The 27,943-nt window shown below is 40.3% G+C and overlaps 1 protein-coding gene across 6 annotated transcripts in view; it reads right to left on the minus strand.

Annotated features, from left to right (window-relative positions):
* ralgapa1 (Ral GTPase activating protein catalytic subunit alpha 1) overlaps positions 1–27,943 on the minus strand; it is a 66,601-nt gene that overhangs the window by 21,282 nt on the left and 17,376 nt on the right. For all 6 annotated transcript variants that reach the window (XM_051381046.1, XM_051381055.1, XM_051381073.1 and 3 more), the window contains 25 exons: positions 25,019–25,143; positions 24,696–24,930; positions 24,192–24,377; positions 23,523–23,693; positions 23,228–23,421; positions 23,047–23,145; positions 22,738–22,893; positions 22,302–22,430; positions 22,061–22,186; positions 20,790–20,848; positions 20,472–20,580; positions 18,074–18,184; positions 17,706–17,774; positions 17,471–17,608; positions 17,083–17,266; positions 15,991–16,109; positions 15,702–15,821; positions 13,728–14,388; positions 13,383–13,498; positions 12,279–12,403; positions 9,820–9,891; positions 9,298–9,421; positions 8,735–8,890; positions 6,017–6,175; positions 4,553–4,680 (listed from right to left, as the gene is read on the minus strand). In XM_051381046.1, the coding sequence (XP_051237006.1) occupies positions 4,553–4,680; positions 6,017–6,175; positions 8,735–8,890; positions 9,298–9,421; positions 9,820–9,891; positions 12,279–12,403; positions 13,383–13,498; positions 13,728–14,388; positions 15,702–15,821; positions 15,991–16,109; positions 17,083–17,266; positions 17,471–17,608; positions 17,706–17,774; positions 18,074–18,184; positions 20,472–20,580; positions 20,790–20,848; positions 22,061–22,186; positions 22,302–22,430; positions 22,738–22,893; positions 23,047–23,145; positions 23,228–23,421; positions 23,523–23,693; positions 24,192–24,377; positions 24,696–24,930; positions 25,019–25,143 (3,871 nt within the window). The remainder of the gene's footprint in view (positions 1–4,552; positions 4,681–6,016; positions 6,176–8,734; positions 8,891–9,297; positions 9,422–9,819; positions 9,892–12,278; positions 12,404–13,382; positions 13,499–13,727; positions 14,389–15,701; positions 15,822–15,990; positions 16,110–17,082; positions 17,267–17,470; positions 17,609–17,705; positions 17,775–18,073; positions 18,185–20,471; positions 20,581–20,789; positions 20,849–22,060; positions 22,187–22,301; positions 22,431–22,737; positions 22,894–23,046; positions 23,146–23,227; positions 23,422–23,522; positions 23,694–24,191; positions 24,378–24,695; positions 24,931–25,018; positions 25,144–27,943) is intronic.

The following is a 27,943-nucleotide window of genomic DNA, read 5'->3' on the forward strand; positions in this document are numbered from 1 at the left end:
TAAGTCTTATTCCTTAAACATGCACTGAAACTATTAAAGATTCAGCTTAAATTTTGTATTTTGACATTATTGTTCGTTGCCATGTTGACATCATGTTAGTTTTTCTTGTCTTACTGGATCAATCGGGGATGAGTGTTTCAAATTCCCCTTTAAGAGCCACTATTTTGCACTTTTTGAGGTACAAAGTTGGAATTCTCCATTTCCCTGATATGATCTGTACGCAGCAATAGCTTCAGGAGCTGTCGCTTAGGGAGTAGTGACACCAATATATCACTCAGCAGTCTGCTCCTTACTTTCCTCTGGTCTAGTCTATAAGTTCAGAGGGATTGATTTCACTGTGGTGGGCTACAGGAGGAATCCATCTTTCTCTACATTGACCAAAGATTTGCCGTTGTGTGTACGAGTCATCAGAGGATAGAGAAGTTTTAAAGCTCAGTGTGTGTTGCATTTCATTGTGACGTGAAAATGGTGAGGGCTATGAGGTGTGTGTGTGTGTGTGTGTGTGTGTGTGTGTGTGTGTGTGTGTGTGTGTGTTGGGGAGTCTTGGATTGCATTTCTTGCTGCAATGAGCTGATATGTGAGATAGAGCTGTGCTTACACACAGCTGCCCCAGCAGCCTGGCACTGGTAGTGTATGCGTGTGTGTGCTGTTGGATGGCTCTAGTCATGGTGAATGAAAGATCAGAGAGAGAGAGAAGGCAGATGGACCGCCCTGAGGGCCAGGGGACTGAAAGAGAGGGAGGGAGGGAAGACAGACAGAGAGAGAGACAGGAAAAGAAAGGAGAGAAAAATGCCAGTTAACCACTGACACACTTAGCCCTGCCAGCCTTCGTTCCATCTTTCTTCCTTCATTTGCTTCTGTGTCAGCCCCTCTGCAAGGATACTTGATGTTACAATGCAGCACTGAAAAACCGATGACACAGAGCTTGATGAGGCACTTCAGGGGCAGACAAGGGCATCTAACCCTCAAGTGCAGCATGTGCACTAATGTCCAGGAATGTCTGATCCTATTTGAAAACAAAAAAGTAAAAGCTATGCATTGTATTTATCTATAAGGCTGTACCTTGGTCACTGCTCCTGTACTTCATGTCTTTCTGTTTTTTTAAATTCAGTGGTTATGGCGCCAGATAACAAACTTGACAATTTTAGTTTCAGATGCAATACACCTTACAAAGCACTCTGACCTTTCACTGAAATTGTAGTGCATTGTATTGTACTACCTGACCATGTAGGGTTGTGTATTGGCAAGAACCTGGCAATACTGTACATATCACAATACAAGGGTTACGATGAAATATATTGCAATATATTGCAATTTCTTAATCTAAATTTCAGAAAAACGTCATATCATAAAGAAGACACCACTGTATGCATTTAAAAAGTAAATTTTAAACAATCAGAGCAGTGGGATCTGCTTTTGCATTTATCACAGTCCAATATTATACTACTTTTTGTGCAATCTGAGCTTTTGAGTCTTAGTGTCAAATGCCTCAACATAGATTACACACAAAATGGACCACTCCTATGGATCTTTGTATGTAAATTATTATTTTAAAAAACCACAATATTGCCATACTAAGTGTATTATTAATATTTTCTTACACCCCTATTATCATCTGTTGTCCTAAACATTAATTTACTCTTATAAGCTAAAACATTTTTCAGGATTTCAGAGGACAATGAGAATAAACAGGAAAGATGGGAGAGTTAAAATAAAGCTGAATGAAGACTGAAAAGTAAAGAAATCTGAAAAAGAAGAACATATAACAGAGATAGGAGGAGAAACAAATGCAATGAGATAAGGGAGTTAAGAGAGACGAGAGATAATACAGAGACAGAATTAGCGAGGGAGATAGAGAAATGATGCACCAACAAGACCTAGATGGATGTTAAGACATAGATGCTGAACTAGAGAAATAGAAGAGCGAGAGAAAAAGAAAGAAAGGAGGAGTGAGTGGAGTAGAGGGCATAGTAGGGAGGGAGAAAAGGAGAGACAGAAGGGGAGAGGAGAGAGCAGAGAGGTGTGTGTAGCAGAGAGATGGGGAGTCAATAATGACTGATTACTGTAATTCAGCCTGTCAGAGACATCGACCTGCTGCTACCACCAATCAATACACACCAGGACACTCGCAGACACACACAAACACCTCAAAACGAGCATGCGCCACACATGTGTGTCATCAGACAAGTGCACATCATCTCACACACACACACACACACACACACACACACACACACACACACACACACACACACACACACACACACACACACACACACACACACACACACACACACACACACACACACACACACACACACACACACACACACACAGCCTCACAAAAAAGTAGGCAAAAAGCCCCCACAATTGCAAGGATGTCTACATGTCTGCACACTCGCACAGGATTGCTGGAGTCACACAAAAAGCACGCACACACACACAAAAACACAATGGGGTCGGGGGGTGTTAGCTACGAGCTACAGTCCCACACTGGTCCTAACAATCTCTAAAGTCTCTGTCTCGCTGGGTGGACATGGCAGAGCAAAATGGCTTCTTCAAACTCCACCTCCCCCCGTGCTCCTGCTCCCTCCTTGGCTAGCATCAGAAAAATTGGAGAGGAAAGGTTGGACGGAGGGGAAGAAAGAGAACTTAGAGATGAAGGACAAGAAGCAAGTGGAGAGTAAAGTGAGATAGAGCACAGTGAAGGAGAGATGGGAGAAAGGGATGAGGGACAAAACAGACAAGGACAAAGAAAAAGACCAGAGGAAGGAGGCAGGATAGCAGGTGGAGAATTAAGATAAGATACACAGGGAATAACAGGATAAAATGGCTTTTCAAAAATGAAAATATCAATGTAATCTAAGAATAACAGATTGGGTGTGATAACGTGGGGGTTTATTGTAGGTTTATTACAGTAGGCTAGCAAGTTTTTACCTGTTTATCCACAGTGTGTATGCTATTGTTTGTCCTGGCAATTTTAGTTGCGTGGCTAATTGTTACGGATGCCACCATATTCTTGACGGGAGGGACCTAACCGTTTTTGAAAGGTCTTGCCCTTCTAGATATAAGGCATAAAATATTGCTATGGTACTGGTATGTCACTGGCAGCTATCAAGCTTTGTAAACAGCTATCACATGTGCTTTGGGATAGCTGAGCTAGCAGAGGCTGTGATTGCAAATTACAGATCTTGCTCTATTTGCTGGCTTCATTTTGAAGCCCAGTGGCTAGCACAACATAAGGAGCTGCTTTCAAACTAAAATGGTCCCAAAGACATGAACGTTTCTGCTGTTTATTTACTGACCGTCTCTTCTTTTACCTTGTTTTTTTCCTTACCACCAAAGGTGTTTTGGAGCAATATTTTTATGATCTTGGAAGCAGTATAAAATACAAACACACACACACAAACCCCCCCCACACACACACACACAAAACCCCCCCCACACAATTTCTTAGTATGCCATACGTGATCCCAGGTTACAGATGACTTTGCAGGTGTAATAACCTGATCTCCAAATGCTCCAGATGACTCTACTGTGTCCTTGCTAAAGCACTGCTTCTGGCACTCACCCAGAATTCATACAATGAACAATCGCAGTCAGAATCCTAAACCTTGCAATGCAAATAAATGGAACTTATTTGGATACAAGGGAAATGAAGGGAAAGACGAAAACAACAGACAGACAAGCAGGGAGACAGGAAGGCAGTATCATTAGGGGATCAAATTGCTTTAAGTGCTGCTTAGAAGAAATTCCAATGATCAGTCAGTAGCTCAGCTTGCCTCAACAGGGGACACTGTCACCTCACAATGGTGTGTGTGTGTGTGTGTTTGTAGACTGCTGTTCCTCTGAGGGGCTTGTGTCCATGTGAGTGTCATCCTCTGTCCCTGTTTGTTAGTGTGTGTATGAGTGTGGACACATGTCTGTATTTGAGTGTGTGTGTGTGTCTGTGTGCAAGACCAGAGAGCAAAGCCCCTCGTTTAGAAACAGCGTTAGAGAGGAGAGTCATCGATAAGTATTGACCGCTGGGCTTCTTCCAACCTAAACTACCATCGCATCGGATCAAGCAGACAAACTGTATGCACACCTGTCTGTCTGTTTCTCTTTCTCTCCTGCACACACAGATGCACACAGATGTACACACGCCAACTGTGTATCACAACTTTGTCTGCTCGGCCGTGCACGACAAACTCACACACTTGATATATGGCACTTCTGAGCCAACTAAATACAGCTCTATCACACTAGCACTTATATTCTGAAAGCCCAACACCACTGGACATTGATTTGCTATTCTTAACACTTGAGCTGAGTGATAACCAGCATACTTGCTCACACGTGCAAGGATTTCAACAGTCGACACAATGTTGCAGATACTATATTCCAGCAAGTTCAAGTAGCTAAAGGGAGCCTGCAAACAACTAACTTTTAAAGAGCTGACCATGGTAGCCAGTTAGACACAAAGGCAATGAACAAAACAATGTCTTCTGTGACCTACCTTTGGCTTCTAATCCTGTTTATGCATATTCAGAGTAGGGTTTTCAAAGGATACAAGTTCTGATATAGGGGAATGAGGGACTTGAGAGCTCGACTGGCGTTGATAGCTGTGGCTCTCACCATGGTGGGCAAAATCTTCATGTCCACTAAAGCACCATCAAACAGCGGACCAAAGAATGGCACCTACAGACACAAAGACAAGCAGTGAAACGGGCTTTAAGGCAGGAAAAAGAAATGACTATTTTTTTCTTTTTATAGTTAATAATGAACTTACTGTCTATAGAAGCCTATGGAAGACATACATCTCTCAATGTAATGACTGACATGACAGTTCTTTATAACCATGTACTATCAGATTCAGGCTATGGCTTTCTGATTTAATTCCATACTTTGCTTGTGGAATCCACCAAAGAGAATAATGTCAGGCATTTTATTGAATTTATTTGGAGACCAGGTCTCTGAGCCATGCACTCTGTGACTGAATACAGTGCTTTCAGGACGACAACACAGAGAATATCTTATCTAACTTGTTTTTGGATTCATGATAATTCAATATTTTAGCTTGTAGAATGAATGACACAGAATAAGGTTATGTTATTAGTGCTGTGGTATCTATGTCATACAGAAAAAGCAGCATTTTATTGTGTTAGGTCTTGTTTGAAATAGAATTATGCTATCAGTGCTGTGGTATTAACGTCTGTGTGTTTTAGACTGATACATTAGCCAGAGCAGCAAGACTCTGGGCAAGACTCTCTCTAGGATTGTTGGTCAATTTGGATGCATATCTGTATAGTCTGGTAGCAAAACACCGTACACGTACCATTTTATTCCCATTTAATATCCATAGAATATAAGGATTCAAACATTATGACATGATTCCCTCCACTATGTCACTTTAAACTGTTTAATTTGGATGACTGATTGGTCTCTCTATATTTGTTCTTCTGTTTATTACATGCTTTGACCCTAATAACTGACTCTTGACCAAATTCACAAGACTAATTTGTCTCACTTGTGCTTTGAGCTAAATGATAATGTTATCCTGCTAACATGCTCACAATTCTGTGTTTTCACTTACTTCAGTTCTAATTAGCACTATACATGAAGTACAGCTGAAGCTGAAAAAAATGTCAGTTCTGCAAACTAACATTTCACTGAAAAACCATAAATGTCTCATGGTGGCACTAGAGAAAAAGTCAGAAGGACTTATCTTCCGGGGACCAGGAATACTTGCATAAACTTTGATAAATAGCAATCCAATAGTTTGCGACCAATAGAGCTGTGGCTAAATTACACTGATTGGCCGATGATTCACACTACAATTACACTTCCACAACAGGTGATATGTACAATTATTACTGATTAGCCCAGAGGGAGATTTGATTATCTTCCTGGGTGTTAATGATGAGTTTAAAGGATTCCGAGGAAACAATGAAATGCAGAGATACTTAATAACTGCACAAAATATTGACAACTGCCAGTTTGAGTCCAATATGAAAATTCTGAAGATTGTTTGCACCTCTGGTTTTTTGAGTATATGGATGGAGTACATGTGGTTCTTCATGGGGTAGATGACGATTAGCACGTCTCCAAACTCAGTGGGGATGATCCCTCGGCGGTAGTCTCTGGAATGTTCCGACCAAACAATGTGGACCTCGTCATTACCCAGGTGTCTAAGCTGGAGGGGGAGGGGGAGACAAGTTGGAAAAGGAAGGAACAGAAAAGAGAAATGAATCCTAGAATCAAAACAGAATAAACATCTCACATTTTTCTTTCTTGAAGCATAAACAACACAAACTAAGTCAATGCCAACCACAGCCAACCACACACACACACAGACGGTAGATGGGCTGTATCCATCATAAACCCAAGGCTTTTGATTTTGTGTGTGAATGTGCTATAGGTGGCCTTGGGGGTGATGGAGTGAGTGTGTGAAGATGGAGAGTGGACACGAAGACGGAGTGAAGCTCCGGAAAGATGGAGTATGGGCTGGAAGACAGATGGGATCAAGTCTGATGTGGTGTGATTCTGTGCTCTCTCTCTCTCTGTGTGTGTGTGTGTGTGTGTGTGTGTGTGTGTGTGTGTTTTGTGTGTGTGTGTGTGTGTGTGTGTGTGTGTGTGTGTGTGTGTTTCATATTCACTTGGTGGGCTACAGTCAGAGCTGGTGACAGCTCTGTCATTAACCTTGATGTCTGCCAAAACACACACAAACAACCCCACACAGACGTCTCTGCAGCTCTTGGCCTTGGCCCTGAGACAAACACATTATAGATATTTCCTTCTAAATGTGTGTTTGAACTGGAATCAGTTGTGCATTTTGTCCTCTGTCAAGATTTTTTGAAGAAGTATAATTTGTCTGCATAAACGGAAGGGATTTGTTGACCCAAAAAGATGTCCACATTTCATCACACAATGCAACAGTATAATGAAATGTAATTTTGTTTGTTACATCTCACTCAATTCTCATATAAGCCTGAGGATGAATTAATTAATATGGAGGCCTGTGGGACTGCATGATTTACATTCATCATGTTTGGAAAGTGACTTCACCCACTTGCCATAATGACTACTTGAATTTAAAATTTGAGTTATAGGTTTAATTAGCCTGATATTTTTTTGACTACTGATATATTAGGTAGAGTTTGGAAAACACATGAAGAATAAAAATGTATTTATCCAGTTCTAATTAAAATAAATCTTTCAGAGGCACTTCCCTCTGGCGGAGCTTGCAATTCAAAGTGTCAGTAAGACACACAACTCACGGCTCTGCCATTATCGCATTTGGAGAGTTTGAATTATGACCTTTGAGCTGTATTTTTGGGTGTCAGAACAATTAGGTGGCACAGTATAATAAGGCAAATAGGAGTCTTGCTGTCTGATGTGCTTCTCTGAGCCTTATCAATATTTTAAAACGATCAGAGTGATGTCATCTCTGATGCCACAATCAGTTGGTGTAATGCAGTTTTAATCCTTTTAATCATGTTTCATGTTTCAAGCAGATTTGGTATGAGAGAGAGCAGAGCACACAGCAAAGAGTGGAAACTGGACAAATGCCCTACAATGGGCTAATGTGTGTGTGTGTGTGTGTGTGTGTGGGGCAGAAGGATGGACGATAAATGCCTGCCAGTATGGACATGTGTAAGTCTGTCAGTTTAACCTCTCTTTGTGGACACATTTGTCAAACTGTGAGTGTATGTGTTTGTAAACCTGCGTGTGTGAGTGCTTCTGTGTCCAACATTAACACAAATTTATAGTTGTGTGGTTATTTGTGCAGACTGATGTGAATAAAGCCCTTAGTGGATGTGTGTTTGTGTCAAGTTAAACAGGTTTATAGTGTGTGTGTGCGTGTGTGTGTGTATGCGAGTATGCGTGTTTGATGGGGCCATCAGCTGATCAGGGAGACGGATGGTGTCGGACCAGGCGCTGATAATCCAATCAGGAGCCTGCAGCGACGTGATAGGCCGAGAAGCAGGAAGTATGATCTGATTAAAGGGACATTATGGCCATGTGCAGAGCACCCAGTGCCTGGGGGTTGACAGGTGTGCACACACACATACACACACACACACACACACAAACAGACACACAATAAACCTGCCTGCCTAGACACTGATACAGGCCCACACGACACACAAACACAGACATGATTACTACTAAGAATCATTGGAGACGCTGTGTGTGTGTGTGTGTGTGTGTGTGTGTGTGTGTGTGTGTGTGTGTGTGTGTGTGTGTGTGTGTGTGTGCGTGCGTGCGCAGCAACCTTTGCACATTTGCAGTGTCATTCCGGGCAAAGAAAGAGATTCGGAAGGAAGAAAAGAAGGAGGAATCAAAAGGGAATGGAGAAGGGTGACGAGGATTACAGAGGATTTTTCCTCCTCCTCCTCTCCTCTCACTGCACATCTCGCCTCATTAAATAAAAGGAGTGAAATTAGGGCAACAACAATAAGTATGCTTATTATCACTAATTACTTACTCTCACCGCATACTCGACTGCAGTTTCAAAGTAGAATACAGTAGATAATGGGACAGACAGATGCAGAATTCTTGACAGGTAGAAGGTATGTTTCCATCCAACTGTCACACAAAGTGACATTTCAGAATTTTGAGATTTGCTTGAGAGTTGTTCAAATTCCCCCAGCAACAAACACGCAATTAGGTTCCCTTCCATTAGCTGGACAGAAGAGGCTAAAGAAAAAACCCCAGATGACAAGTGACCAGTTAGATAGGTTTGTGTTACCTTCTTGGTGAGGTTGTGGTCCTGGTCATGGGGCATGCGGGTTGAGACGTGATAAATGACCTCAGTAGTGGAGGTGGCGTAGTAAGGCGTAGTTTGGCCCGTACTGCGATTCCTCTGGAGACCTCCCATGAAGCCACAGTGAGTAGTGAGGTCCACCTATGGGACAAACGCAGACACATATGATGACATACAGGATACAAAATATTAACCCCCTTTCTAGCTTTTTACTGCCTTGAAGCCTACAATAATAATAAAAAAAACAAGCTGCAGTTTTAACTCTTTAACCAGCACATCAAGATGACATATTAAAAAGAAAAGACATCAGGAAAAATTGTTTCTAGGAACATTTTGTGCTGCTAACACCAGTAAGTCACTTTTCTTATCTTTTAACAGTTAAATCACAAATGATATGATAATGAATCAAATATTAGTTGAAGATCAGATCAGATGGAGTAAATTGTATTTACATTAAAAGAAACAATTTAAAGATAAACATGCAATTTGAATTTCTAAAGAAGACAATGTCAGAACATTTAAGATTACTTAAATTAATTAGTTCTTACCTCCCATCCCAGTCCAGAGACAAAGTCTTCATAAGCTTGGCTGCCCGCTGTGTTGGTTAGTATGGAGTGTTTGTCCTCTTGGCCCTCAGCCACATAAAATACTGCTATTTTATGAGTCTCACGACTAGAGGAGAATGAAGGAAACCAATAATGACCAAGTAAAAATGAATTGTTATTTCAGCAATTTCTACACGTTTATTACTTTCCCAAGGTTTTATCCAAGTCCTTCCTCCTAAACCCTTCAGTTTGTTTCAGAGTTTCCCTCAAACAATTCTATGATGTTTGTGGGTTTTGAATCAGGACACCAGTATGTTATTAATTATCACACAAAATCAGATTGTGAGCAGGTAAGGGTCAAGAGCTGGGATGAAATGGGGCACAGCATAACTTACTGAATCTCAGAACCCTAGAGTTCAGAGTTGTTAACTACATTTAAATCAATATTTAAAGAACCTTTCATTTTGAATCCTATTCAGTGCAGTTAATGACATGAGGTGCTTGACAGTTCAAATATTTTCTCACCACTGCCGTGAGTCCAGGTTCTTCAGCTCTCTCAATAACTTCTCATTCTTCCTTAACAAATGAAAGTTACTTCTGTAAGACACAGACACATGCACAGGTTAGGAATCATTGTTAAAAAATACATTAAGTAGAGCCGGCAGGAGCTCTGGTGAAAAAGACCAAAAAAGCTTCAGAAAAATAAAACAAGACAGACAAACCTTTATTAATAGATGCATAAAAAAGAGGTGATGTTTAAGGTTTTAAGATATATGCTATATACATGAGATGAATTTAAAAGTAGCTTTGTAAGTAAACTCTCAAAACATCAGCAGATTTCACATAGACTGTGGAACATAACTTCCATCAACAGAAGAATGATTCACCAAATAGCTTGCATGTCAGTAAAACATGAGGTTTTTTTAAGAAGTTTGCTTGTTCCTTTTTCAATTTCGAAACCTCCAGCATGATAAATGTAAAATCTGGCCCCTCACAGTCACCAATAAACTTCTTTTAGTAATGTTGCATTGAAAATTGTCAGCAGGTCGGCATCATCAACATTCTTTGAACAACAAAACTGAAATCCAAGAGCTGTTTCCGTGACCTTCCAAACATATATTTAGCTTGTTGATAATAAATGTAACTGACTGGTAAACTCCTTAAAATAAGGCCACCTAGATTCTCTGACACCTGGTTAAAAATATAGAAAAACAACTTTGCCATGTCCACCATTTGTCAGATGTCGTTTTGACATTTGAAAGAGATGGAAAAACATTTAAAAAGGAAGAATATGGAGGTTTTAGAGATCACAAGACTGATAAAGAAGATGTAGGAACTATTGCGTTTTTGGTTGTGTTCAACCATCCGACAAGCACTTCTGTTGCCTCAGCTCTAGCTATAAAAAATATATATTACTGCATATTATTATTATTACTGTGAGAAAACTGTAAATGAGCAAATATTTCATGATGACCACAGCTAGTGTCATCACAGCTTTCAGGTTCCAAATAGAAAAGGGCAAAACCCTATTTATTAGTCAAAACAAAAGGCCTTTATACCAACTAACAAGTCTATGGATCATTCAAAATGTCCCAGCGACCAGCCACCAATCTCTACACCGCTGATACAAAACCAAGACTTGAGCAGTGAGGCTTGGAGTGGACTGATAATGACACGTCATTCTTTTCACTCTTAGAGAGAGAGAGAGAAAAAAAGAGTGAAAGAGCGGGAGATAAAGAGGGAGAGAGAGACAGCAATTTGCTCTTTATTAAACTGATACTTGGTAATGGCCTCATTCTCTGCTCTCAAAGACTCCATTTACACTCTGGATTATAGGGAAAAGCATAAAAGGGGACACACACACACACACACACACACACACACACACACACACACACACACACACACACACACAAAAAAGCACACACACGCACGGTTGACTGTCAGTATCTTAGTATGTGTAATGTCCCATATGAATACCTGGAGAGACGTAAGGGGACAATAACAGATGATTAGAGCAATCTTTTTTTGTCTTTCTTTCTCATCTGTCTATCCTCTTCTCCAACAATCCCAATTTCTTTAGCTTTACCTTCTGATTTTTGGATTTTGGCTCCATTTCTTTTTTTATTACAGTTTTTTTATTCTCACTCTCCATCTTCATGTGTTATTCATCCTGTTTTGCCACTTCTCTCCCCACCATTCTCTTCTTCAACTACTGCCCTTTATTCTAACTCCAAATGGGTTGAGTTTGATCAATAGAGTACTATATACTCATTATCACACTCTCTTACACACAAACGAGCACACAGACACGTGCACGCAGTGTGTTAAGAAGTCTATTGTGCAGGCTGAATGCAGACGGTGTAATTCCCAGGATAAAGTATAAAGAGTGATGAGTGTCCATTAGCTGGCCAGACACATTTAAAGTGATACCTTGACATTGTGTATTTTAGCCCAGAGTCACTGAGAAGATGAAATGCTGCACCATGTGAATGGGAAAACGTGGGTGTCTAATTAGCACAAAATACTTTTTTGAATTTGAAATGTTTGTCTCATTTGCATTCAAGAGGCATTTGGTTTGTTCTAGGGGAGACAAAAAATAATGAAAAAAAGACTTCCCACACATGTACAAAACAGAAAACTCTTCCTCCTTAGGAGTCCTTAATTCTTTAATCATGGTTTTCCCTACAGATTTATAAGCAATATGCAAGCAGTGGAGTCAAATAAGCCACTTCTTTTACAAGTAGATTCTTTTCTCCATAAAAGTAAACTAAACAATAAAAAATGCCACGTTAAGAATGTCAATAAAGAAGAAATATCTGAATGAACACCATAGGTTGACACAACAAAGTCAAGAGAAAGATACAAAAAAACAAAATGACTGTCAGTGTTATATATGTTATTATTGATATATGAATGTTACTGTTTGTTTTTAAAAGATTAGAATCTCTTTTTAGAATATTTATGTCTGTGTCTGGTCTCACCTCTTTTCCCAGGAGTTGAGTCCCAGTATGTTGATCAGTAGTCTGCAGTAGTAGAAGGCAGACTGTGGTGTCTGAGTCTCTGGTTCAGTCTGCTGCACTGCCCTCATGTTCAACTCCTCGCCTCTCTGAAACATCCAACATTTCAGTTTCATGCAAAAAATGTGAGGGATTAAAATAATAAATATCATGAAAATTAAAGAGAAAGCGGCATGACTGAGAAAAATATTTTTTTTTATGCCAATATGAACAAATCATATCAGATTACTACCAGAGTACAGAGGCATCCAGAAAGCATTATTTTGTGATGATTTTCAAAAATATCACAGCAATGAGACCTTAGTCTGGATAATATTTTTTTGTCAGCGCCTCACAAAAGTCACACTGACTGATGAACAAAGCCACAATCAAAGTTATAGAACCATTATTTAGTGCATTAAGAAAGCTGTGCACTTTGTTGTTATTGTACCTTGCCAGAATGATTCATGGTTATCACAAGAAACAACAATAGTGCCAAGTTGATTCAAGGTGCAGTGTGTAATATTTGGAAGTATCTATTGGCAGAAATGGAATATAATATTCAGAGGTATATTTTCATTTGTGTGTAATCATCTGAAAATAAGAATTGTGTTTTTGTTACCTTAGAATAGACATTTTATCTACAGTCCGGTATGTTTCTACAGCAGCCCAGAACGGACAAACCAAACACTGGCTCTAGATAAGGCCTTTTGTGAGTTTCCCAGCCACCGTAGTTTCTTCTAGGGGGGTGTAATCTGTAACTACACTGCTAGATGCCACTAAATCTTACACACTGGCCCATTACATTGTTTGATGCAGCTAGGTTTCAACCTTACTGACAGACCAAATCCCCACTATATGTTTTGCAACATTAAAACGTCTTGGTTAAAGTAAGTTTGACTGCAGGGTTGAAACAGCTTGTGATTTGTCTTTTACTTCCTGTATTATTGCGAAGCAGTATTAGTCTGTAGCCACCAGTATTTGAGTATCTACTTCATCGGGACATGCTGGGCACTACCAATTCAAAAGATTCAAAAGATTCAAAGAGGTAAAACTCATTCTATTCATATGAATAAGGATACTACGTACATGAAGGACGAACTCTCTTTCAGCAGCACTCTGTTTCAGGATGGCATTGATCACATCGTTCTCCTGCTTTTCTGAAACACACGCTGGAGGAGGGGCTGGTATGTTGAGCGGCATGCCTAAAGGAAACCAATCATGAGACAACGTTGACTGTAAACAATCTTTTCTCTGTTTTGTTCTCTTTGTAACGAAAGGACAAAGATTGTGAAATTAGACTTTGGTTAGTCTGTGTTCACCTCTGAGTTAATGCTATGTTTTTACAGAAAGGATTCGGGGATGTAAAATGCTCACTGAAACAGTCTGAAGGAAACCAAAAAGGATATCATTACAGAGTGTGTGTTAGTCTACCTGCTCTCTGCAGGCACTCTGGACTCGAGTATCCCAGGTATTGCAGCATTTCATCCAGTGCATCGTCCCCCTCTGTCAGTGAGTCCCATGCTGGCACTGCCTCCCGACACACACGTTTAGCCAATGGCGGAGCTAGAAGCTGTTCTAAGCCCGACTCCTCTCGATCACCAATCCCATCCATCCTATTCTCGTTCTTCTCCTCCTCCTCCTGCTCCTCCTCTCCCACGTCTCCTTCACCTCCTCTTTGATCACCCTTCTCGTCCTCGTTGACTTTCCTCTCCTCTCCTTCCTCCTCCTCCTCGTCATCCTCCTCCTCCTCTTCCTGAAACCCTTGCCTTTCACTCTCCATCCCTCTTCCTCCTTCCTCTGCCTCCCTCTCCTCCTGCCCCTCTTCTTCGCTGTCTTCTCTCTTCACTCCCATCTTTTTTGGTGGACCTCCTGGTGGGGTGCGTAAATGAAGATTCGCACTGTGAGGTGATTGTGTGTGTGACAGAAATGTGTGTGTCGGGCTGCTTGGGGAACATGGTGGAGGCCCATAGAGAACGGCAGAGTCCCATGAGTGTTTCCCAGCCACATCTCGGATGATGACACGAACGCAAGCTGGAGCAGAAGACAAACCGGCTGTCATTCCGCCTCCTGGTACACCGGACTCAGATCGGATCTGGGAAATAGAGGAACATGAGGGACAATGGTTATACACTAAATGTACCACATATTAAGGAAATCATTCTGAGTTGCAGCATCTTCATTTTGCCTTAAAGCTAAACTTGAACTTTCCTTTAAACAGTTTATTCAATCTTTGCTTCGTTTTAGCTATAGCTTCTACTTTGCAATTGGTAGAACATTTTTCTATAAGGAATATCAATAAAAATCCATTATAACTTCATCAGCATACTTAAAGAATAAGTAAGTGTGATCAGTAATAAATAAACTCAGTACATTCTAACTCAAAGTTACACTGTGTTATGTTTTACTTCATCAACCTGAGCCACACTTACAGTTAAAAGATAAAAATTAATGTTAATATGCTTACAGTAATTAATATATAATGTTAGTAGTATGTAGTAAATAAGTCAACTTTTTACATTTTATTGTTATAGAACCTATAAAACCTGTTCTCTTTAGGGTATGGAACATAAAACACAATATTGGTAGGAAACATGCATAGTTTCATTTTATTCCATAAACTGAACACGAACAAAAAATGTGCAAGAGTTCTGCAGTCTCGGATTCTTTTTACAAGGTCTCAGACGTTCATCAGCTCGTATTACTGTCATTTGGAAGTGTCAGCTGGTGCAAAGTTACTATGTACTGACAGTGTAGGTTGCCCAAACTTTTGCATATGCCGCAATGTTTTTTATCTTGGTTTAATTTATCAAATAAAAAGAAACAATGCATAAATGTTTTCTGCAAATATTGCGTTTTATGTTACAAAATTTACAGGATTACAGGATTTGTTTACATGTTTCCAAAATGCGTTATTTGTCAAGGGGAGGCCAGACTTTTGCATACAAATGTATAAAAAGAAAAACATAGTTTACTGGTTTAGTAAATTATGAAAATGGCAACCGACAACACACCTGCTGATCTGACACTGGGAAGGAGTGGATTCCAAAGTTTTGGAGCTTGGTGCAGAATAAGGGGTTAAAAGTATATATATATATATATATATATATATATATATATATATATATATATATATATAAAATGTCAAACCATGGAGGGCTTTTAAAATAATCAATAGAATCTGTTATCTAGTAAACTGAATATTTCATCATGAGATGTGTTTGTCAGAAGCTTCGTTGTTACAGTCTGTACCAGCTGTAGATGGGCATCTGCTGCATCATTGGGACAAGTAAATAACGAACATGCTCAGCAATGGCCATTACACTGTTTTGCAACTTCAGCTTTGGCTTAGAAACACACAAAAAGGGTCAACTTTTGCCAGGGCAACTTTCTTTCAGTTGAGGTTACCTGATACACTGAGAGCAGCGTGGAGCCGTTCAGAACCAGAAACTGTAGGTTTGGTGAATGGAAAAGCTCTGGTCCGAGATCTGCACTCTCACAGAACGGGTTGTCTTGGTTTTCACACACCTAGAAAACATGGACATAGTGCTGCTTCAGTAAAACGCAAAGATTTAAATAAAAGTATTAAGAAACATATAGATCCTTCTTCCTTCATCCTTTTCCTTCAGCACAAACAAGTACATCATCCATGTACCATTATTACATTATTATTATCAGACACACACAGTAACAGTACCTGACTAGACAGAGTAGCAGGCCCTCCAGACATTGGATAATGTCCTAGATGGTTGACCAAGTGCGTGATAACTGTTCTGGCTGCAATGGAAACAAGGCCCTGCTGAATACGGCTGCGAACTGCAGAGAAGCAAAATACAGACAGTGGATATATATTACTCTGAAAAAAATAAATTTAGGGTACCAGGTATTAAAAGTATGTTTCTAAATTCTATTCTTCAGTGGACTAAAAGGTGTAACTGTTACTCTGACTTGATATTTAGGTTCCAAGTTACAACAAAACTTTAGGAATTACAGTAAAAACTCAGAGGAGGTACAGACACATTCAAGCTTGTACATAGTTTGCCTCATGCTGAGAAGAAGCCAATGCCATCACACACTGTGCTGCCAGCAGATCCTGGCTAATCAACATCATTACACACACACTGTGACACGCACACACACACGCTTTCCAACAGCTCCTTATTGACAGAGCTGTGTGTAGAGTACAGATATGTATTGACCAGACATTCTCAATGACTCCCTAAAACCTCAGGAGAGCTCAGGAGGAAGAAGAAAAAAAGGAAAAAGAGGAAAGAAATGAACATAGAAGCCGTGTAAAGTAAACAAAAAATATATTAGCAGAGAATAATGTAAAAAGAATAATAGAGGAAAGGAAGTGAAACAGTTAAGACAAGAAAATACAAAAAAGAGAAGAGAAAGAGAGGCATGGTCTATTAGGGTGCTCCAGTCATTAGATGAGACACTGTGTCCTGGTGGACCACAGCAGGGGACAATACACACTCTCACACGGATGCAGACAGGTGCACTCACATACATACACATACACGTAACTTCTTTCATCTTTAGTGATTGGCAGTGGTTTGGACGACTCTAGGTCATTTTGTCTCATTGGTGACAATAAGTGTTGGTGTTACATTCTATATATAGATATGTACTGGGTGCGGTCTTGTATATTTCTAACCATGTGAACAGCAAAATACATGTTCACATGCTTATTTCTACATGTTGTAAATCGGTAAAGACACCAAATGATGGCAATAATAAGGGGATTAACAGTTACCTAGTGTGCCTCTGGTGTTAGATTAAATACCTTCAGTGACAGGCTGTAGCTTGCTGGAGCGTTCAGAGTCCGGGCTGTGCAGGGGTTCTGGTTCTCGGAGGCTCTCTAATGGTAGGAACGGGTCGTAGTCTGGACTCAGCAGGTCTGACAGCTGCAGCGGGTAATACTTGGGACTGTTGAAAGACTGGGCTCCATACACACAACCATGCAATACCTAGACACATTTTTAAAGGAGAAAGGATACTATTTCAGACTGAGTCTCTCTAAGTCCACTCATTTATAGCCCATTTTCAACTTTACTGCACTGATGCTTCATTATGATAGAAAATGCTTATTTTCACATTTCTGTGATCACTGCTAAACATTCATGTGAATAGAGTGAGTGAGTGAGTTTGTTAAGGGCTGCACAAACACAGACCTTATAAATGCAGCTGAGCAGAGTCTTGGTAGGCTGGTCCTTGTCTGGGGGGCTTCGTGTTTGAACAGGTTGAAGAAGAGTCTTTGGAGGCAGAGCCATCACCCAGTCCAACAGACACAACAGGAGGGACACTACCAGCTGCAACACACACAGGGATGCATAGGTATAAGGTTACTTTCTAAGCTAAATGAGTAATATAGTAAAAAAAAAATCCATGTACGTATGTATGTGTTACCCTCTTATCCAGTTCATGTGGAGAGGACTCCGTAGTAGGCAGCAAGTATGTGATGGTGGCGATCAAAATCTAATAAAAATGACAGAAAAAAGTTTTCTACGTTAAAGCAGCTACTAGTAAAAAATGACAGCTACAAAAAGATAATACATTTAAAAGAAAATATAATGTTAGATTTGCAAATCAACAGTATGAATGGAAATTTTAAAAGTGATTCAATGTATTTAAATGAGGCCTTTGCTTTACATCATACGATTTAATCCATCAGGAAGCGTGGACACGCTAATTGTGACTTGATGAATAATAAATAAAGCCAGTGTTTGGACATATTCCGATAACTGTTCAGAAGTGTACATTAATTTATGTCTCACCTCTACGATCTTCTTTGGAGTGTCGGGGGGGAATTTCTGAAGATGATCCACATGACTGATCAGGAGGTGAAGGATATCAGACGCCACCAGTGCTACGTTCTTATTGGGGTACTGGGTGATGAAACACACAAGTAATAGACCAATTAATTGTGCCAATTAACTGGCATTAGTTTGAGATAATCAGCATCGATGCCTGTGCACACATGGCAAATAAACAAAAAAATCTTATTTTCTCCTTAATAACAGCAAATCTAATCTAATCTAATCTAATCTAATCTAATCTTTAATGGTTAGTGCTAAATATATATATTATGTTATAATGTATATAATAATGCAGTTGAATGATGTCTCATCTGACACACTGTACCCCTCTCTTAAATACCAGTCACATTCTGAAATCTACAGCATAACCTAATGTAGTTCTCTACTTCATTAATTAATCAACAATCCATCTAAAACGTTCATTGTTTTTGCATGGAATAATGGAATTATACTGGCCCATTAAACCCATATCAGCTGACCACTAATAAAAAGTATTAGGTTCTGTGGTTACATTAAAATTTTAATTAACATACTATAAACTAATATACTTTAAATAATAAAAATAAATGTAATGAAAGAGGGGAGATGGAGGAAATGATATATGCTAGGGAATAGGTTATACCTATTATAAATAATTATGACCTGTTATTATGTCAGTAAATCTGTGATACTCCAATTTATGTATGTATGCCATTTACATCTGCAACAATGATCCAACAATATAAACAGCGGATGAGGCACATTTTAATTAAATTGACCCACATCTACAGACATTGAACTTTTTTGGATTATCAAGTCTATGTCTCATATAAAGTAATAATGCACAGTATAAAGAAAAGTACAATTGCTTCAAATCGGTGTCCACAAAAAGCTTGGTCATTATGTTTTAAACTATCAGTTGTAGTATTCAGAATAGGTTTTCTTGTAATTGTTGTTTGTATCGTGTGCTCATTGTGTATGTGATTGTGTGTGTGCATCCCAGAATCCATGTCTGGTGCTACTGGCTGCTGGTATGAAGGCAAGAGATGTAAAAGTGGAGAAGATGTGTGTACATATGTGATACTGTGTGTGTGTGCGTGCGTGCGTGTGTATGTGAGAGTGAGAGTGAGAGTGAGAGAGAGAGAGACAGCTTGCAGCATTCCCTCTGGATTAGTCTCCTATCTGAAGGAGGACCAAACATATTGACAGTCCAGGGTTTGCTCCCAGGAGTAGGTGAATGCAACTGTGTGTGTGTGTTGCTGTAATGTCTTAGCAGGCCATTGGCTGCCGATACACAAGCTAGGGATTCCAAGGTGGAAAAGGTATGTGTGTGTGTGTGTGTGTGTGTGTGTGTGTGTGTGTGTGTGTTGTGTGTGTGTGTGTGTGTGTGTGTGTGTGTGTGTGTGTGTGTGTGTGTGTCCATCTAGAGCCACTTGGCCATAGATGAGACAGTAAATATTGGACAGTATTATTCTGGTCCACAGGCCTCCCAGTCTAGTGGCCTGAAACAGACAATACCAACTGAGGCAATTTCACCAACACTAACAACCATCTCCAACAATGTTTTCCATCATACTTTGGCTCCCAGCAGCCAGACATGTTAAACACATCTACATCCCAAATGTCCAGTTTTCAGGCAGCATTTTGGTGTGTTTCAACTCACTTTAACCAGCTCCACCCTCCCTCATTTGAAGCAAGATTTCTAATCCCATTGATTGTCTTTGTGTTGTCTTGTGTTTTCCAATTGAATGCATTAAAAGAACAACAGTTATTACACAGTGTCTATGGATGAGTACTCTGAAGTTTGAAAAAGCAATAAAATACTGGATGACAGCAGGCTAACCACACAACACATAACAATGTTGTACCTAAGTTCAGTCCTCTCATTGTGTGACATCAAATTTCATATAAATATGCAAAAACTACAATGAAAATGTACAATTAACATTTGACTTTTACATAACCCGCTTTCATGATTTTACTACTTTAAATCTTTAAAGTTTTATTAATGTTTTAAAACTAAAGTAGGCCTAATCAAAAATCCAGACAGAAGAGGACCAGATGTTCAGACACTACAGTGTTGTGTAGATCAGTGTAACAAGCGGCCAATCAGCAGTCTGTCTGATATAGATTCATTGCTTTGGTCTGATCCCACTGGATCAGAGACAGAGGGAGTATTGTGGTCAGCAGGGACAAAGTTTGAACAGACAGAGGCCAAAGGCTGCATGAGATAATCTTATTCAGCTCGGGTGACCCTTACAGATTTATATTACAATGACTAATTTATAGTTTGTGTTTAAAGTTCATGAAGTTGAATTTTAGAGCCTGGATGCAACAAAGCCAATGCTTTTAAAAGCAGTACAGCGTTGTGACTGACCTTCAGAGTGACACAGATGACGTTGAGAGCATCTTTAATCTGTGGATGTTGAGTCCCATGAGCCAACTCCTCGCACAGCCAGATACCCAGACTACACAGAGCCACACACCTAAAACAAAACACATATATAATATGAGAAACCTGTGAATACATGCTGCTGTTATACACATAGACATACAAAGAGCCACACAAATTATGTATACTGATTCACTGGAGACCCAATTTATACACACACCAACCAACAGAAAATAAAAATATATTGGCAAGCAGTGAACAGTCAGGTGCAGTCAGATGATCTGTTGTAACACTAACACTTACCTAGCAGGAGCAGAGGGTTCGTCCCTGGCAGAGGTCAGGATGGTTTTGATAACGTGCTCCTAAAAAACAAAGCATACAGACAAACTCAGTTTATTTGCCTTAAACAATACAAAGCACTGGTTCTGCACAAGTGTAAACCCACTGTGATGTCACCCATTACTTTTTTGAAGGCTCAAATGTTGCCATCTTAATTTTTTTTTTTTGGAACCAGAAGTTACCATTTTTGAACAGCAGCATGGAGCTGGTAGGTGACGTACTGTGAGTTCGGCTGTGTACAGATAAACAGTACAGCCTAGTTTTACAGTTTGATCTGAATCTTTTATGTGTTGCGCTGGAGGGACTCGCTGCAAAATTACTTGTCAATCATAAGGTAGCCATGCCCCAAAAACACACCCTGCATTTTCATGTATTTTACTCTAAATGGGGCCATAATTTACAACATGAACATCGTGCTGTATTGAAGAAGACTTGTTGCCATTGCAGTCGATACAATCGGATTTCCTTCCTTCGTTTAAGGAACTTATGCATTCGCTTCACTTTACAGACCAGGAAGCTCTGTCCATTATGTGAAGGTCCCACACATAAAGTTTCTCCGGGAGTCTATAATGAAGAGAATGACTAAGTGCTCAAACACTCTGATGGTTTTTCAGATAATGAGCAAAGTGATTCTGGGACTTACATTATGGAGGTGTTAATATACGTGAAACACAAACATGCAGCACTAAAGATGGACACATACAGACTTACCTACACACACCCTCAGACACATTCACACACTCACTGGTCCCGTCCCTCCGGTCAGTGTTAATGGCCGCTTACTGATTCAAAACGAGTTTCTGCCTTGTAAGAAACCAGTGAGCGGGCCCGAGTTGCTACCACGCATGGCATTAACGGTTTACAGAGCAACAACAACAATAACAACATTACTCCCATAGCTCTGGACTGTTACAAGAATGACTGATGAGACATTAACCTATTAGTTTGGTTTCCGAGACCCCCTATGGATGGCAGAAATATGTATTACAAGGTTTAGACTACACACAAAGTTGATAAAGTTTGGTTTAAGTGTCTGACCTGATGCTTTTGTGGATGTCAGTTTTAAAGCATGCTGACTTGTTTTGATTTGGTGACAGTTTTTTGGCATTATTCCTCTCTTCTCCCAAATCTACAGTGGTTTACAATTATACTATCACAAAGAATAATGATACTTCCCAAGGACAGAGGCTTTATGACTTTCCCCTCAAACCCAAACTACTATTGTTTCCACCTACCTTGACGTCAGAGAACTTGGTGAGCACCACATCAGCTGTGGTGGGATGGAGGGCTGGAAGCTCCCCATACAAGTTGGGAAAACACACCAGAGATCCAAGCAGGATCTGGGCCTCTACTCTTGGAGCCTGGAAAGTAGAGGGAAGGATAGAGACAAAAAGAAAGCATAAAGAAGGATAAAAGAAACGTCACATCCAATGTATGTGCCAGCTTGTACTGTACATGTGTGTAAACAGGTCTTACATTTAGTGATGAGCAGGCAGTGACTCTAGTAGCTGCAATGATGAAGTCCAGGATCAGCATGGTGGCTCCAGGTAGCCCGATACTGAAGAACCTGGGACTGCAGTGCTTTATAATGGTGTTCACAATGTCCTGTAGACACCACAAATGCTGCTTTAAACACACTCCTATAGCTATAGCAGCTACAGCTGGAGGACATTTACAAAAAGCCCATATTCCATCCTTTATTCTTAAGCAGTGTAAACTTTAACTCATAAACATTATACATTTTGTTTGAGTGATGAATACAGTATTAAAGTACTGTAAAAATGTTATCTTAACATAATAGTTTTTCTAAACTCTATAATTAAGATGAGGTTTGTTAGTGTATTGTCTTTAAATGTAATTTTTTGTAGTTCATGTTTTTGTTACCATTATAACACTTGCACACACACTCTACCTGGTCTTGGTGCAGCAGTCCTTGGTGCATGATGTTGTAAAAGTGTGTGAGAAAATCTGTGTTTGGGGAAACATCTTGCCGTCTCTTCATGATCCTGCAGATCAGCTTGTAGGCATGAAGCTTTCCCTGCTTGTAACGCTCTGTAAGCATGGTGGCCTGTAGGAAAACACAACCACACAGACACACACGTAAGCATAAACAAGTGAAATAAAAGCTACAAGAATAAAAATGGTTCTCATACTCCTGTGTAACTAGATCTCAATGTAATGAACATCAGAGGTCCTATAGTGATCCCACAGTCACACTTACCTTAAAGAGCCAGGGGGTGAGGATTCTCAGGGGTGGGATCAGAACAGGGGGAGGGGGTGACGACTGGTTGTCCAGAGAAATGCCCAAATTATCTCTTATCTGAAAAGAAAAGTGTAATTTTTACACAAAAAACACAATCTTTAAAGAAAGTGTTGTGTCATAGTTGTGTGTCAGTATGCACCTTGGCCAGGTTTTGCCACAGTTCACACAGATAGTCGAAGACCTGAGCATGGATCTCTGGATCTTTGATGCTATTGACATCCCCCAGGATACCCAGCATCCTCCGCCACATTACTGTGGCAACATCTGCGTGCCATCCAGTTAGAGTGCCACCCGCCATCACACTGCAGTCCTCGCTGGGGAACTCGCTGGTTTCTAGAATCAATCAATGAATCAGTCAGTAACCCCAGCCTCTCATTCACAGCTGAGACCTCAGTAGAAGGAATTGGATGTTTGAGTGTCTGTGTGAGTATTACCCAGGTCATCGGGTGTCTGCAGGACAGAGTTATGGAGCTTCTGGTCCAGCTGTAGGTGTGTATGTGAGTGAGAGTGTGTGTGATCAGTGTGCTCTGCTGTCAGTGTGGCAGGGGAGGGCGTCTGGGAGCGAGAGCCCCCAAGGGAGTGCATGGGAGATGCACTCTCAGAACCTGGACAAAGAAATATACAGTACACATGACAAGGAGAAGAAAACATTTGAAAAACAAGTCCTGCACTGTTTTTTTTTTCCCCAGGAGACTGAATTCTTTGCCATTTCAGCCAGTTCAGGGGTTGTCAGCCAAATTGTAAAAAAAACCTATCCACCCAATAATAATAACAATATGTAATAGTTAGGCTGTTGGTTTGTGTGCACATGAATATTAGCCTAATAAGGCATTTTGACATGTAGAGTAGAGTAGTTACAATAATAGGTTAAACACTGGTGTTACCAATGACACTAGTTCGTTTCCGTTGCATTAATTGTAGCGGAGCCTTTTCAGTGAGCCAACATGGACAACTGCAGCTTCCTGACTCTATTTAACTTGAATAGACCAGAACCTTAATTAGTGTCATTGGTGATAGCTGCGTTTACCCTACTATTTTATGTCAAAATGGCGGCTGTAAAAAAAGTACACAGTAGCTAGAGAGATCTATTGTCATGTGCGTACCAGTAACAGTGACAGTGTGGCTGAGGCTGCTGGTCTCCGAGTCAAGGTGAAGCATTGTCAAACTGGCTACTTCATGTTCTTCGCAGGCCACACCCCCTCCCAGGCTGTCCTGATCCAGAGAACTGCCTCGACCTCCGCCTCCAGATCCAGCTCCTCCTCCACATGCTTCCGAACTGAAAGTAAAATCTGCAGAAGAAATGTTGACCATTATACATCTATCAGGGCTTATATAGGGTTTTATAAGGTTTCCAAATTAAGGGAAATCATTGATACGCAGGATTCCCCTTAAATTTATGTTAAAGGTAGTAATGGTGGTAGTGATAGTGTAAATACCTTGATCCAACAGCTTAGGCATTCCTTCAGCAAAGATAAACTTACCTTCTTTGACTATTCAAACTTTCATCCATCATTCCCATCAACATGAAAAAACACGTACGGCAAAACCTCAAATTATGATATATATATATGCCTCAGTTTGTATGTATTAGGTGTTTTGTTCCTTACTTTCAAACTTGCAGGTGGAGTACTGAAAGGCATTAAAGGAGTCTGACTGGCTGTCTGAGCTGATTACATCAGAGCCGCTGGCACTTGCAGGTGACGTCCACTCAGAGGGAACCCCCGGATCATCGATGGGACGGTGATCATCTGAAGGACGGGATCCGGGACTCTGGCCTGCCTCTAGGAGCTCCGGCAGGTCCCTGGGAACCTCCAGACTTCCTGGGCTGCTGCCACGACGGCCCTGTGTATTGCAAAGACATAGTAGTTTCAGCTTCTCCGTTTTATGACTCTGAACCTCAAATTTTAATCAGTGTGTATGTTGTACTCACTGCTGTCCCTTTGGCCCTCAGTCTCTCTTGGATAAACTCATCCATGAGGTCAGAGAAGTTTGGGTTGGTGCTTCCTACGTCGCTGGAGACTGGACGAGCTTTCTGGACCACCTCTTCTTTGTTGACTAGAGGCAGACAGACAGGCAGATGTATGATGATAGTCAAAGACAGAGTACCCACATACACACAGAAATTATGGAAAAATGGATTCACAGTTACACACACAGACAAGTGAGATGTTGACAAATACATGGAGAAAGAAATTAATAAACAATGGTAGACAGTGACGGATCCATACTCACATAAACACCTCAAACACACAAAACAGAAAGAACATTTAGGAGTTTGTTAGATATAATCAAGTCTGAATTGGTGACAAAGTCCATTAAAATAGATTATTTGTACTATCGGTCAATTCATAATTGAGTTTTTGTTTTTAATTTAGCTACTTCCTTTCTAAACCTGATAGTTAAGTGTTCAGATATTATATTAAGTGTCACAATATCCACAACACTAACTGGAGATTCTCTCTGAATTGTAAGAGCAGTCCTGATGTGTATGTACTGTAGGCCCTGAAGTTAGCAAAAGATTGGTTGTTAAAATAAAAAGCCACAACACAGCAGGCAAACCCACCAGAAAAGCAATGCAGGAGTTAATTCACACCATGCACAGAGAGCGAGAGAGAGTATCACCTTGTTATGTCCAAACAGGCAGCATATCAGATGCCTACATTAGTAGTTATGGTTACTATGAGTTATGTTGCTGTTAACTTGGTAGCAATGGCAGCGGTCGGTGTGAGAATCCATCAATCCCAAATCAGATGAGAGTGAATATGCTGCATTAAGTATTAACCGGGTAATCTGTAATACCTGAACCTGTGGTTGATAAAGCGGACAGAGCCTGGTTACTTCCACAGCCCAATACCAGGTCTTTGATCAATAAAGCTCAGGAACCTGGAAAACCTCCAGTCTTACACCATGGCCACTTAACCACAGAACAAGACAGGTAGTGCTCAAACTGCAGAAGCAATCTTAAATCACTCAGGGCAGTCTGTCTTGTATGTTGTCAGATGTGCAAAAAATATTTCAAACTTTCAAAAGTCAGTGCAAAAAAAAAAGTTTTCTGTCATTTAAGTTTTAACTGCTCATTAGAAGGAATCAGCATCTTGCTACTGTGAAAATATGGACATAACTGAAGTAAGCAGCAAACAAACTTAACTTCACTAACAACAGCCCCAAACTGAAGTTAACTTAGCTGACTATTTCAAGCATCCTCCCTTACAGAAGGTTATTCAGCTATCTTTTCTAGCCTGGGTGTTAAAACACCCTGGAGATAGGCGTGTCTATATGTAGCCTATTGGACTGTAATGGTTATTTGCCATGACATCACCAACAACAGGAATGAGACATGTTGACAATGTGTGACAATATGTTGGCCTGGGCTACAAGATCCCAATCTGTTTCTCAGTTACATAAATCTATCAGTAAAAGGCCCAATAAATTAATACTCATATATACACATATACAATGTATTTCACACTGGGCCTACAGCATGAAATGGTTAACACTGTGGTTCAAGTAAGAAGTAGCACTAAGCTGTGATGTTAGCTGACAGTTAAGAGTTATATTTCACACAACCTTTGCACTCTAGCATGACTTTACAGAACTGACAACTTGCCTCTGCGAGTCTGTGCAAAGAATACTTGCATGTTCTGCATGTGCTCAGCCCATCTGGATGAGCCCATTCCTGTGTGAGAACTGCTGTCCTCCTATGGAGTTCAGTATTTAACGATGACACCCCAAAGCTCTCAAATACTATAATGTAAGCTTTCCTGCTAAGTAACTAGCCACTGAGGAACTAGTCACTGCTATTCTCATAAGAGAGATAGTTCCGGATCAGAAACAACACAAATGGATTATGCTACAACTCTGATAGCACTGCGCAGAAGAGCAGATCAGAGAACTGACAGGTGACAGGTGGTAGTTAAAACCTACTGATCTACCTGATCAGTACAGCCAAGTTTAGGGTGGAAACCCTCAAGCTTCATTGTAGTTCTGCAAAATAGGTAGCTATTGTGAGGATGCAAATAGTCTTAAGGAGTGCAACATAGCACGCAACACTCAAGCGGCTGCACCATTGGAACATAAGCTTTACTGTCAATTCACTTCAATTAGGAATGGGTAGATGGCTCCCTTTCATAGGGGCATTGCCCATGTGGTTGTGCAAGTTCATTCTAATTGGCTGAGCATAGACATGCAACTTTTTAGTGCTATGATCTGTGAAGTTCTGTTGTTAAGATCTACCTGTGTTCATAGAACAAGGATTATGCATAACCATCAGCAGTCATACAGATTAAGTAGTTCAACACAGAGACAGACAGACAGACAGACAACCAGAGAGTCACTGCACATAATATCTGGTTTTAGTCTGCATGGAGTACCAGATGATTGGAGTTTGACTAAATTCACTGATTCAAGTAAAGTTGCTGTCAATATTGTTGATCCACACAAGAATGTTTCAAATTGAACTATCATATCAAATAGTTCTGGCCTCTACTGTATTATTGCAGCAACATCCACACATCTGGCACAAAAGTCGACAAATCAAACAAACAGAAATGATAGCCAACGGTGGTAGCTACCATTTAGCAAGCAAGACACCTGAATAAAGTTAGAAAAGGAAAAAATGTGGCTGCGTAACAGTATTCCCACATCGAGACAGATTCAGCTGATGAATCACTGTGCTCACATCAAACATCTGATCCGCAAGACAAAATAACTTGAACCCAGTTCTGCAGTCTGCTGCCCTGAGAATTAGAATGAATAGAAAAAGGGTATTTGTGCTGCTGATTGAAATGTGCACTTTACCAATAATCATGTTTGATATTATCTTGTGGCAGTGTACAAGGCAAATAACCATTCAAGA

This window comes from Dicentrarchus labrax, unplaced genomic scaffold (assembly GCF_905237075.1).
Source record: "Dicentrarchus labrax unplaced genomic scaffold, dlabrax2021, whole genome shotgun sequence".
Taxonomy (NCBI): Eukaryota; Metazoa; Chordata; class Actinopteri; family Moronidae; genus Dicentrarchus; species Dicentrarchus labrax.